This window comes from Rattus norvegicus, chromosome X (genome assembly GCF_021556685.1).
Source record: "Rattus norvegicus strain SHRSP/BbbUtx chromosome X, alternate assembly SHRSP_T2T, whole genome shotgun sequence".
Taxonomy (NCBI): domain Eukaryota; kingdom Metazoa; phylum Chordata; class Mammalia; order Rodentia; family Muridae; genus Rattus; species Rattus norvegicus.
The window spans coordinates 50324160-50338591 of NC_141554.1; the positions used below are offsets into that span (position 1 = coordinate 50324160).

The window sequence follows — 14432 nt, forward strand, 5'->3', positions numbered from 1 at the left end:
TACCTTTAAAGTGGGACAAGAGAAATTGTTTAAACAGTAAATCAGATAGCAATACAGCACATCTAGTTAAGTTTCTTGTGTATGAACTCTCAATTGTAATGATTATAATGAATTTTAAGTCTTTGCTTTCAAATGACTAAATTATTCTATATTTTAATTCAGGGCACCTTCAGTGTCATTCACTCCCTCCCATGTCCTTAATTTCTTCCTTTTTAGTGTTAGTCACTTTTGTGTTATCATTGAGAAGTTCGAAGAAAATGAATTTAAAAGAAGGAAAAGTTTTGGTGTTTTTGTTGTTGTTTTGTTTTGTTTTATTGGCTTTTGGTTTCACAGCCTTCAGTCCATTGTCCCTGCCTCTGTTGTGTCTGGATCTGCACTGAGACAATACATAATGACTTACGGTATGGTATACAGAGTTTCTGACTTTATGTTACCAAGAAGCAAATAGGATTGAGGAATGTACCTAGTACAAAACAAGAGCCATTTTTACCAAAAGTGACCTACAGATTCAATGCAAACCTCATCAAAATTCCAATCCAATTCTTCATAGAGTTAGACAGAACAATTTGCAAATTCATCTGGAATAACAAAAAACCCAGGATAGCTAAAACTATCCTCAACAATAAAAGGACTTCAGGGGGAATCACTATCCCTGAACTCAAGCAGTATTACAGAGCAATAGTGATAAAAACTGCATGGTATTGGTACAGAGACAGACAGATAGACCAATGGAATAGAATTGAAGACCCAGAAATGAACCCACACACCTATGGTCACTTGATTTTTGACAAAGGAGCCAAAACCATCCAATGGAAAAAAGATAGCATTTTCAGCAAATGGTGCTGGTTCAACTGGAGGTCAGCATGTAGAAGAATGCAGATCGATCAATTCTTATCACCCTGTACAAAGCTTAAGTCCAAGTGGATCAAGGACCTCCACATCAAACCAGATACACTCAAACTAATAGAAGAAAAAGTAGGGAAGAATCTCGAACACATGGGCACTGGAGAACTACTAAACTAGATACACACCTTCAACAAAGTGGCTGGATATAAAATTAACTCAAATAAATCAGTAGCCTCCCTCTACACAAAAGAGAAACAAGCTGAGAAAGAAATTAGGGAAACGACACCCTTCATAATAGTCCAAATAATATAAAATACCTTGCTGTGACTTTAACCAAGCAAGTGAAAGATCTGTATGATAAGAACGTCAAAGCTTCTGTAAGGCAAAGGACACTGGCAATAGGGCAGAATGGCAACCAACAGATTGGGAAAGGATCTTTACCAATCCTCTATCCTATAGAGGGTTAATATCCAAAATATACAAATAACTCAGGAAGTTATACTCTGGAGAATAACACTATTAAAAATGGGGTACAGAGCTAAACAAGGAATTCTCAACTGAGGAATATCGAATGGCTGTGAAGCACCTAATTATTAGGAGTATCAGATAAATTTATATGCTATTACATGTTACTATAAAATGGTATCATAAAGTATAGAGGGTTAGGTTCCCAGCACCCTCATGGTAGTTAATGACTGTTTGTAATTGTAATTCCAGAGCACCTGGCACCCTCTTCCGGCCTTTGAGAACATTGGCATGCATGAAGTGAACAGATATACACATAGACCAATACTCATTTACTATATATAAAAAATAAATCAGCAAACATTTCCTATTAATTTAGTTAATGCTTTAGACTTTGTAGGATATAATGCCTCTGTTTTACCTATTGACTTTACCTTTGCTATAGAAACACAGTGGTATGTTAACAAATATCTATACATCTGTTCTTTTGAAATTTATTTACAAGAACAGATTGGCTGGATTTGAAATTTATCTACAAGAACAGATTGGGTGGATCTGGCTTCTAGGCTATATATATTTTTCCAGCTCATGCTCATGATAAAACAAACAAGTTGCCAAAATGTGTATAAAACAGAATGATTAAAAAATGTGCATATTTGGTGTTTATATATGTATGTATAAAAATCCATTGATTTTTTTTTGTAAAGCACATTTTTTTCTAGTTTTCTAGGACATTTGCTACTTCAGTTGTTATTGAATTATAGCATATTTTCAGTGATTGGTCCAGTGTGTGCATGAGGCCATGAGTGCATAAATCATTTGAACACTGTTATTTTTCAGCATCCTAAGCTATCTTAAGTTGTATCTATGGTGACATTCAGAATGATAAAGAATACCTCAAAAACACAAGGTACATACTTATTACAAAGTAATTTAGGATGTAAATTCTAATTCAGGAAGATGGGGCTTTAGAATTTGCATTACAAACAAGCTGTGAGGCCAGATGCCTAATACTAGGCCACAGAGCACTCTCTGAATTATATGATGCACCAGTTTTCAATGCCTGCCAACCAATGCCTTAGCCCAGAGGCTAAGACATTTAGTCTGATAGAGACCTAGGTGATATTTCCAAAGCTCTTTGGTTACTCATTCTACGGAATAGCTTGAAAACTTCTATGCCAAAGCTCATAGCAAACTATCCACTTTACTTATGATGATGTTAGTAAACTTTTTTCCTCTTGTCTTTTGAGACAGGGTTTCTCTGTATAGCTCTGGCTATCCTGGAACTCACTCTGTAGACTAGGCTGTCCTAGAACTCAGACATTGCCCTGCCTCTGCCTCCTGTGCTCTGGGAATAAAGGTGTGGGGTAACACTGCCTGGCTGATATTAGTAGCTTTAATGTGGTCCCCTTTGCTCATTTACTTCCCAACCTTGACCATCTACTCTTGTCGGTTTTAAGTCCAAATACCCAGGAGACCAAGATTAACACTATAACTTTTTGCTCTTCTACTTAAGAAGCACAAGGATGCCATCTACATTCTTAACAAAGCAACAGCTAAGAATTTTTCCTTTTAAATGTACAGTAATCTTATTAGCTGTAATAAAAGGGAGACCTCCAGTGGCAAAACATGCAATGTATACTCCGTTCCCCAAAGCCTAAATACCAGAAAGAAATCTAGAATTAGATGTAAAATAACACTGGCTGTTATAGTGATTGATGTATAATGTTATGTACTAAATGACTTACATATATAATCTTCATAATGAAACATGATTAATTCTTTTGTTATCTTACATAAGAGGAAAACAGAGGCAGAAACTTAAAGAAATTATGTAAGATTATTGAAGACAAGTAGTTAAAGTGAGACTTTCACTCAGCAATCTATGGATAAAAGACCACAATAGCAAAATGTTCCTCTAAAACACAGAAACAAGAAGCATCCACATCCAACTGAGTTTTACAATAGGCAAAAATGATTGTTTCTCCTCATGTGTAGGAGAGAGTAGTGTATTGACATTTGCATATGGGGAGACAGAACATAAATAGGAATGTGAAATATTATGTTCTGGTTCATATAGTAGAGACCTGGTTGATAGCTTCTAGGAAGTATTCGGATCCTTAGGGTTCTGTCCTAATCCTTTGTGACTGATTCACGATATTATTGGGAATTGATAAAAGTTAGATGGTCAAGCCCAGTTGTGGAAAATATGGTACTAGTGGTACGTCCTGGAAAGATTTAGCTTGTTCTTGGGTTCCTTTCTTTCTGCTCTCTATACAGCCATAATGTAAGCAGATAGCTACTATGCCCTTCCACTGTGACATTCTGCCTCACCCCAGGCTCAGAGTTGTGAAGCCTGCTAGAAATGAAAGCAAAACCAAATTCTTTTTCCTTGAAATTGTTTTGTTCAGTATTTGGTCACAGAATTGAAAAGTCTAGACAGAGGTTCTCAATCAGCTAAAGATTGTAAGGGAAACAAGTTAGACTGGGAGTGGCAAAGGAGAAAGAATACTTTATGGAAACTTGATTAATACGACTGGAGGGATGACTCAATGGTTAAGAGCCCTAACTGCTCTTTTAATGGGCTCAAGTTTAATCACCTGTACCCAACATTACAGCAGCTTACAAACACCCATAATTACAATTTCAGACTATCCCACACTTCCTTCTTGCTTTCTTTGGTACCTGTGGTACCTGTACATGGTGCAAAGATATATGCAACCAAAATACCCATACACATAAAGTAAAAACTGATAACAAGATTTTTTGAGCCAGCCAAATTATTAACAGGTGAATGGGTAGTGAAAATGTGGTACATAATAAAAACAGTATTCAGTTATAAAGAAAAATGAAATCATGAAATTTATAGGAAAATAGATTGACTTGGAAAGTGCAATATTAAACATTAAACAAGATAAGGCATATTCAGAAAAAACTTACACATTTTATCTCACATGCAGATGGAAACCTTATAACGTATACATGTATGCATATAAATAGGTCTAAGGGTGGGTAAAGCAACAAACCAAACACACACACACACACACACACACACACACACGCACATACAGAGAGAGAGAGAGAGAGAGAGAGAGAGAGAGAGAGAGAGAGAGAGAGAGAGAGAGAGAAATAGTAAGTAATGATGAAAGAGATGCATGGAACATGAAGAAGAGACTGAGTTGAGGGCTACAAGGGAAGTAGGTGGGGGTAGCAAAGGAAGTGGGGAGAAGCAAATCAATTAAAATACTTTGTTCAAAACTGTCATAATGATATTTAACACTTTGTATACTAATGTGATAAAATGGCCAAGAATATGAGAAAAGGACTTGCAGGGAGGGAAGAGGTAAAAGGAATGGGAGGGATATAAGAAAGTGACAATGACAAGGACATAAGAGAATGAGGGTGATGGTAATAAGAGTGTTACTTTATATGTGCCTAAAATTGTCAAAGAATAAATTTAATAAAGTACTTTTAAAAGAATCGCCATTTATTGTCTTCATCACTTCTCTATTGTTATGCTAAGATACGATAACCAAGGCAACTTATGGAAGAAAGTTTATTGGGGGCTTATAGTTTCCGAGGGTGAGTCCATAACCATAATAGTAGAGAACATGGTAGCAGGTAAGCAAGCATGGCTCTGGTATAGGAGTTTAGAGGTAATATCCTGATACACAGCATGAGGCAGGTGTGTGTGTGTGTGTGTGTGTGTGTGTGTGTGTGTGTGTGTGTGTGTGTGTGTGTTGGGGGTATGTGCTGAGAATGGTATGTGCTCTTGAAACTTCAAAGCATACATCCAGTGACACACTTCCACTAACAAAGCCATACCTCCTAATTCTTCCCAAAAAGTTCTACTAACTGGGAACCAAGCATTCACATATATTTAGACCGTGGAGGCCATTCTCCTGGCCTTTTAGGAGTTGAGATGAAATGTAGTGCTTTAAAATAGATATTTGAGAGAAACTATAGATAGTACTTATGTCATGTACCTAGATAAACTCACCAGAAAGAAAACAGAACATGGCAAGTACAGACAGGGTACCTGCACATTTAGAGGAGACATACAGAATAACTGCTGTTCCAGCATAGAAACAAATAAAATATCAATTCTTCTCTACACACCCAAAGATTATACTAACGTCTAAACCAGGCAGACACACTGAGAATGAATACCAGTGCAAATTCTAGAATAAGATAATTTTAAGTAAAAAAACAAAAGAGGAAGCTAACATGTCTGTACAAACTTTACTTTCTTAAAATGCTGTCTTACTGCAATGATGGCATACGCATGCACATTAGACACCAGATTCTTTACCCCAGCCTCCTTCCTACTTATAAGTGTGGGGTAGTTATAGAAGTTTAACTGATCCTTCTTTATAGGTTTCTGGCTTCTCAGACTGATTTACCAAAGCTGATCAGACTGTACATGGTCACTGTAGCAAAATCCAGCCTTTCTTCCCATATTTTAATAAATCCTGTTATAAACTATATAACTGTAACTGATCTCTACTTTAATTCTCCCCATCCGCTACATTATTTAAAGCTGTCATTTCACTGACTTAACATTTATTTGGAATTTATGCTTTTATATTTAATGGCTTAAATATGACCTTTACTCCTGACCTCATGATTTTTTAGCCCTTCTGAGGAGGACTTTTATGTGTCTGGGGTTAGGGGTCAGTGGAATCATTTTAGTGGTATAAATAACATATTTTATAAGAAACAGCAATAGAAGCAGTTTGACGGCAATATGTATGATGCCCTATTAGTGACCACAATAGATTTATCCTATATTTATGGAGAAGCCAGGCTAAGTCTCAAACCCAGTAGTACCATGGTTCAGTGTGACCTGGTCAGATTTGTATTTTGGCCACATATGATTCCATGGATTCTTTCTTGCTACTTAGAATTGATAAACATTAATTTTATTAAACTAAACGTATTTAAGGAAAGTTGAAAATTATTTTAGTTTTGGAGGGTACCAGAGATGGAAACAAGGGTCTCACATGATAGGTGAATATCTGAAGCCCAAGGTTCTTTTCCTAAAATATTTGCTCCATTTCATTTCCTCTATTTTAAGCCCAGAGACAATCTCTCAGTTATACATGTACTAAGCTCAGACAACAAGGCCCCAGGTCAACTAGCCAATCACATCCTACCCCACCCTATCCCATACTCACAAGGTTTATAAGAAGGTTAACCTGGTATCATAGGGGCCACAGAATGCCTCCCTCCCTCCCTCTCAATCCTTTAAAGATCCAAGCCGTGAAAATTTGAAAACTCTTAGATACTAAGGGAATCTGACCTCTTTCATTAAAGGTAAGGATTATGCATAAATAAATCGAGTGAACACTTTTAATTTTGCTGAGAACAAAAGAACTTTATAGAAAGCAGCTGAAACTGAAAAAACTATTGAACTTGCTCTAAGGGCAATATGGGATCTCAGTCTGGTGACCCAGCAACAATCACCAGTCAATTCTTTGAGCTGCTGTCATCCAGGAGAAACTTACTGAAAAGATACTCAATAACATCATCTTTCCCAGGCTCTACCTGGCACAGGTTGGACAGAAAGACAAACATCTCTTCGATTTCCCTCAAATGGGGCTGCAGACACTGGTCCTTCAGGAAGCTGCAAAGATGAGCATCTCCTTTGCTAAAAGCCAGCAGGTACAAGTCCTGGAAGCTTTCACTGACAGTCATCTCCAGGTGGAAGACACACCATCACCCATTTGTCATTGTCTGGCTTTTCAATGTCACGGAAGGAGATGTGGCCTCCTCGCTCATTCTGAAGGGTCAGGAACATCTCAGTAAGTGCCGACCATTCATGAGACTTACTCATGAAGAAGCAGGTGAAGTGCTTTTGGTTTAAACCTCCGAGGTTACAGAAGGCAGCCATGGAGAGAGGTAGATGGTAGGAGACATAGAACTGGAACTGAATGTGGTTGTTGATAGCGGCCTCGAAGTCAGGATGGTAGTTCTGTCGCACTTGAGAGGATATGGCAACAGTCAGGGTGGCTGGCAAGAACAGGAGTGGGTAGGTGAAGCTCACACTGGAAGTGCGGAGAGGGCAGCGGCGGCTTTGGTGCTGCTGTGCCCTGTGTGGCAATCCCATTTCGGGTGTTGGGATAACCTGAGAATAGGGCTCTGGTTTATCTGGGACAAGTCTGAGGTATCGCGGGAAAAGTAATGGCGGGACAAGAGACAAGAGGGAGAGGCACAAGAGGGGGAGGAAACACCGGAAGGAAGTAATGATGATGGTGGGGTTCCACAAAAGGGGTCAACTGTCCATGTTGAGGTAGAAGGGTCAGAGGGGAAGGGTCAGAGGTCAGGGTGTGAATTCTACTTTCTGTGCAGTATTATAAAAGTTATTGGAGCTAGAGAGATGATTCAGGCAATGAGGGTGACAGACATCAACTCAGACAGACAGTCCAAGTTCAACCAGCAGGACACACATGAAGAAACTGTTATCTGACTTCTATCAGGGAAGCAGCAGGCCATAGCAGCAGGCCATAGCACACATACCCTGGCTTAAGTGAGTCAATGCCACAAAAGTGTTAATTTTAAAAAGTTATTTATAAATAAAGTAAAATGGTGTTTTAGTAAATCATCTGGATACCTCTCCACTTTGTATTTTATTTATTGTCATGTATATGTATATTTTGCCTATATGTATGTCTGTGTATCACATGCATATAATACTCACAGAGGCCATTCAATCTCCTGGAACAAGAGTTAATGGATGGGATGTGAGCCACTCTTTTGAGTGCTGGGAATCAATCTAGGTACTTGCCAAAAGCAGCAAGCACTATTAACCACTGATCTATAACTCTAGTCCCAAACCAACTTCAAAACTTTTCTTAAATTTAGATTTATACACTGTATATGAGTATTTACATAATATGTATGAATGTGTACTGTGTACATGTCTGGTCCCAGTGCAAGGGGTGTTTTTCAGATGATATGGAACTGGAGTTCACCACTATGTGAGTGCTAGGGAGACAACCCCACAATGTTAATAAGTGCTCTTGTACACTGGCCCCATCCATCTACATATCTCCCTCAGCCACCTCTCCAGTCCCTCCCACTTTCTTGAGATAAGGTATTATATATCCCATGCTAGACTTAAAACTGCCAAGTAGCCACAAAGAACTCCTGATTCTACTGCCTTTACTTCATAACTGCTAGGATTACAGACCTATAGCATTGTACCTTGTTTATGAGATGCTGGGGACTACATTAGGGCTGTCTTCATACTAGACAAGTTCACTACTAACTGTGCTATATCAGAAATCTTTCCTGATTTTTTCTTCTTTTTTTAAAAGTCATTGAATACTATCTAAATATAATAATTTTGTTAAATGTAGCACATTATGGAATGCCATTAACTTAATATAAAGCTTTATTTGAAAGGCTGTTTTTCTCTGTAACTTTAACATCCAGTGACATTTCTAAAAGTGAGGTCAAGAATCTGGGGCAGGTGGAGGCAGGCAAGCCCTGAGTTCCCTCAGCTTTCTATGAGACTTGACAGTTTTGCCATCATTAATTTTAATTTTACAATATTTGTATCATCTAAGTACTCTTTCTTCTCCTTTATTGTTAATTATCATGGGCAATTTTCATATTAACTCTATTGTCTTCTTAACAATTATAAGAACATGAAATTGATATTTTTGAAAGTTCTCTTCTGTTTCTGTGTTTTGGGTGTTTTTCCTTCAGTATTAATTATATGTTCATTATGGTATCTTTTCATTTTCAGGTTAGTGAGAATCATTAGTCAGTACAAAAAGTACAATTTCTTCATATAAAATTGTAATCTGATAATGGTATCCTTTCATATACGTGTGTGATTTTCTGTGTATATATTTTCATGTATTGAGTCACAATTCCATTGTAATTTTAAATATTTGTGAAAGTGCATATAATCTCTTGAATACATGATAGATGCTATAAAATCCATAGGGGTGTGTGTCAATTGCTTGTATGATTATAGAGAGATAGAATATGAAAAGAAAGTAATAATATTTAAGTAGGAAAAACTTTAGCCTATATTTTATAAAAGCGTATTCTCAAGTAAAAATGGAATGTTTACCAAAAGTCGTCTTTTGAGTAATAACTGAGCTTCCAAATGGTTGAATGAATAAACCCAAAAAGATTCAATTTATATAACACTAGAAAGGGAAAATGATATGTTAAAATAGAAAATAAAAATTCTGCTCTAAGTACCAAAACTTAGCAAAGCAATACACACCTAAATCAAGCAAAAGCAAGAAGATTGCCTTTTAAAGGTGCAGCATTCAATGAAATATAGACAAAATAAAACTCCAAGATTTTGATATTAAAAATAGAAAAAACTGAGCCCATTTATGAATGAAAATATATCTAATTAGTAGCCTAGATCATAACTAGACTAGAGAATATTATTTTCTCTCTGTAGTGATGACTTCTCTCTTATTCCTGACATTGGTAATTTGTTGTCACATGCTAGGAACATACTACTAAAAATCTATGTTTTGGGGGGAAACTGTAACTTTTATTTGTTAATCTCATTTTACTTGTCAGTACAAATTCTTTCTTGTTGTTTTTTTGAAACAGGGTCTCACTGTATAGCCCTGTCTGTTCTCAGACTCAGGATATAGACCAGTATGGCCTCAAATTCATAGAGATCTGCCTGCCTTTGCCACCAAATGCTGAGATTAAAGGTATGCACCACTATGTCCAACTTGGATCTCTATGATACAATCTATTTTTCAGAGTAAAATACAGTAATTTCTGTAGCTTTAAGGGAGTTCACTAGGTAGAGCAAAGTGCTTATCATTTTTCTGTTCCTTTACACAGTACTCTAGATTTTAAATGAAACCTCATTAATTTACATAATTTAAAGACAACTGTCTCAAAAACTATTGCACCATCATATCTCTTAGTTGTCTAAGTGTCTAAGGTATACTTCTGGTTGTCACTTCTCATATAGCAGGGAATCTCAACTTCTCTATTTTTTGTGTTAGCTTTATTAGTTTTCTTTTTCTTCCAGACTTCCTACCTTGTTTTGAGTGTGTCATCTAATATAGTATGTTGCTTTTTGAGGAGTGAACTTTTTGAGGAGGAATCAACAGCCACAAGTTTCTTCAATTCCAGTAAAAAACAATCAAACAAAAAAACAAAAACCACCATAAGTGTTATTATTGGCATTCACTCTACTGGTTTAAAGATGGAAAATATTAACTTTGTCTATCCAACGTGGTATTAAAAAAGCATTGTAAAGAAATAAAAGTAAAAATAATGATGATGATGATGATGATGATGATGATGATGATGATGATGATAAAATAAGTTGTTACTGGTCATTGTAGTGGTTTGAATGAGGAATGTCTCCCACAGGCTCAAGTATTTGAACACTTGTTCCCCCATTTTATGGCACATGTTTTGGGGGGTGGTGTAGCCTTGCTGGAGGAGGCATGTCACTGAAACAGATTTTGAGAGTCTATTTTATGCTTTGGGCTATAATCCAATACTATATTATTTATCATCTTGCTCTAAGTACTCAGCTTCAGCCACTGGGATTCCTTAAAGCTAACTGTCAAGTCCATTTATCATGTTTCTATCCTTTGCGTTAGTTTGATTTCTTTCTCTTTGGCATGTCCTTACTTCCTAATACTACAATATGTGCCAGGCCCATAATCAACCATTTCTTCAAAGAATGCTGGTTTCTTTTCCAGGCTGGGAATGTGTAGTAGCTCAGTATAGAACACTTGCCTACCTTTTATTCAATCCTCAGCTCCACAGAGAGACGAGAAAAGAATATAGAACTAAGCATCAGATAGGATTGTACAAATCTGATAAGTATATAAACTATTTCTAGATCCTTTAAATTTGAGTTCAACTATCCTAGAGTCAAGAAAAGTAAACCTTACATTATCTGTGGAAAAAAATGTTCTGAAACAATAACTAGAATATTCTTCACACTAGTTCAAGATTAAAAATTCCAGCATGCAGAGATTCTTTACCCCTGAAAACCCAAGTAGAGGCTGGAGAGATGGCTCAATGCATAAAAGCATTAGCAGAGCCTATAAGCTAAGCTTGACTATAGATTCAACCCACATAAAAAGCTATATGTGATGGCATAAATCTGTAATTGTAGCATTTCTACTGTAATATAGAAGATGGAAGAGGAGGGTGGCACTATAGTGACAGAAAAAAACAAAGTAAATAAAGATGAGAACTCACTCCTCCAAATTTATCTTTTTATCTCTACAAAGACAGACACAGACACAGACAGACAGACAGACACACGCATGCACACACACACACACACACACACACACACACACACACACACACAGACAGACAGAAAGAAAAAAGAGGGAACATTATCAGGCAGAAATATGAGTCCTAAATAAAATAGCTATAATTCAGCAGCTGAAACTTGAATGAAATATATTTATTGTAGGATTTGTCTGTTATAAGCACTACGAAGCACAAAACATCACACCTAAAATATCTGTAAAATTAACATCTATAGAGTTGAAATGTTTATTTAATTGAAAATACTACAGTTAGTAGGTGACAGAGTAGAGACACCAAATCAGATCTATCTTATTCTATGAGGTTTCAGAATCATATTCAGAAAATGTTTTTTACGTCTATTTTATTAAAATGTAAAAGACAAAAATAAAGAGGGAAAAAAACTTGAGTGCTCAGAGAAGTGGAGGTGGATTTTGGAAAAGTTTGGGAAGAGAGGGAATATGACAACATTGTACAAAATTCTCAAAGAACTAATGAATAAATAAATGTAAAATTTTTAATTATGTGGTAAGGATAAAAATGGACTTAAGATGGTAGTAGTAATGTATTAATTATACATTTTCTTGCTGAGGAAAATACCTGAAAGAAACAGTTTAAAGGAAGGAGATTGAAATTTGCTTATGGATTAAGAGGTATCAAATTATGGCTGTTAGGATATATTTATCTGAATCTGAGGCAAAGCAGAATACCATGTACAGGAAAATGTGGCCATCTACTCACTTCATGGAGGTCAGACAGCAGAGGCAGACAGGAGAAGGCAGAGGAAGATAACTTTCAAAGATACACTCCCAGTGACCTACTTTGTTTCCTGAGGCCCTACCTTCTAAAGTTCCCAGTAGGTGGATACTAAACTTTCAACACATGAGCCTGTAGGGTCACTTAGTATCAAACCATAATAAATGGTTTTGATGTAAGGAGGCAACAAGTACATGGGTGAAGTTACTACTTACCATGGCAAGAGCAGATTATTTGGGAAGGAGTGCAAACTGAAAAAAAAATCCCAATAAAAATACCGATAAAATACTTTTTTTATGCTAGACAATTTAATACTAAAATTCACATGACAAAGGCAGCCCATTGTCTCTTTGGTAGGTAAGAAAGTTCACAAACTACTGTAGAATATACCATAACAATATGGAACTACTTCTAATTTATATTAGAACATAAAACAAATCTTCTGAAAGGAGAAGCATACACTAGACCAAAAAAATCTAGAAATAGATGAAGTACATATAGAAAATATGTATCTAATGAAGGATAGCTAAGTGACTGTGAAAAGGGGCGGTTTGGTAAAGTGTTTGAAAAACTAGATAGTCATACAAAGAGAACTATACCCTAATTCAGTACATATATGACAAGAAACTACTCCTTCTAAAGCCCATAAAGCTTATGAAGATGACAGCTTGTTTATTTTTAAACAGATTTTGGTTTTGTTTTGAACATGAGACTCTAGGAACTTCTTTGAGGCCATTTCTCTCATCTTGAGAGCCTTCTTTAGTAAACAAAAGGTCAAACCTTCCTTCTTTAAAATGTGTATGTTCTCACTGTTCTTGTGCCACAATGATTGTCCCTATAGCACACGATATAGTACTTTTAGCATATAGTATTATTTTCTTGGCGCACAGGCATGGATCTTTACAGAACAGCTACCTCTGATGTTTTAATTTACAACTGAGAGAAGACCTAGAAAATTTACATCCTTGCTTCTGCTTTCACAACCCTCTTACCTTTGAATAGCCTGCAGTCAGAGTAAAGTGAAGTAATGCAGTCTTGTGAAATGTGGAAGAGACCAAAAGTATAAAGAACTAAAACAAATATTTTCTGGTTCTATAGTTGGAACCTGGGGTCTCAATTATACAAGGGAAGCATTCCACTACTGAGCTAAACCCCCAGTCCAGGAGAAAACATCAAAACACTAACTGTGCTCCTTACCTTCCTCTATTCTCTCTCTCTCTCTCTCTCTCTCTCTCTCTCTCTCTCTCTCTCTCTCTCTCTCTTTCTCCCTCTCTCTCTCTGATTAAGCATTGCAAGATAAAGACACAACCTACTTTCCAGATCAAGGCCTTGTGTGAAATGGATGCCTTACCTCCATAACTGCTAGCTAAGCAGAGCACTGTGGAAATATGGAGCTCAAAGACAGATGGAGACTTCTTCAGTAAATTAACTTTACTTTTTAGAATCAATTCATGTTCTTTGGGAATGTAGGTTTCAGAATATGTCAAATGGTAATTCTGTGAACATGTTTTAAGTTGTCAGTATACTTACGGTTTTTTCATGATTTTCAAAAGCCTCTCTGGCTTCTTCATATGTGCAGACTTCTTCTCTGCACTCACGCTCGATGTTGCCCTGTCTTATTTCTTCAAAAAGCCCATTTGCTCTTGGGTAGCGTTTTAGGACTGAGTTTGCTTTTTCTCCCGTGAGGAAAACTAAAAAGAGATATAATAATAAGCATAAAAATAAGAATCTAATGTGGGAAGTTGATAAAGAAGAAGAAAACTGTCAGATGATCCTTAGAAATCACAGGCAACCTTCTAAACATCTTTAAGTAATTCAGGAGTGAATTAATGTTGAACTTTAAACCAAAGCATTTGATAGTATACTCATAATGGGAATATCTCCCTTTAGTCAACATGGGCAGGAACAGTAACGTAATTAACCATGTTATATTCAGACTTTAGCACATTCCTGATGACCAGTAGATGTTTAAAAATAGCAACAATGATATCACTACTTATATCCATTACTGTAAATGGATACCCAAACACATTCTGCAACCAAACCAAAAGCCAGTCTCTAGACAGTATCTCTGCCTACCTAAAAATAAA

The 14432-nt window shown here is 36.5% G+C and overlaps 1 protein-coding gene across 10 annotated transcripts in view; it reads right to left on the reverse strand.

Annotated features, from left to right (window-relative positions):
* The window catches only part of Prrg1 (proline rich and Gla domain 1), a 112407-nt gene that overhangs the window by 4869 nt on the left and 93106 nt on the right, over nt 1–14432 (reverse strand). For 8 of the 10 annotated variants that reach the window (NM_001434274.1, NM_001191888.2, NM_001434275.1 and 5 more), the window contains 1 exon segment: nt 13873–14033. In NM_001434274.1, coding sequence (NP_001421203.1) covers nt 13873–14033 — 161 coding nt within the window. 10 annotated transcript variants of the gene reach the window in all.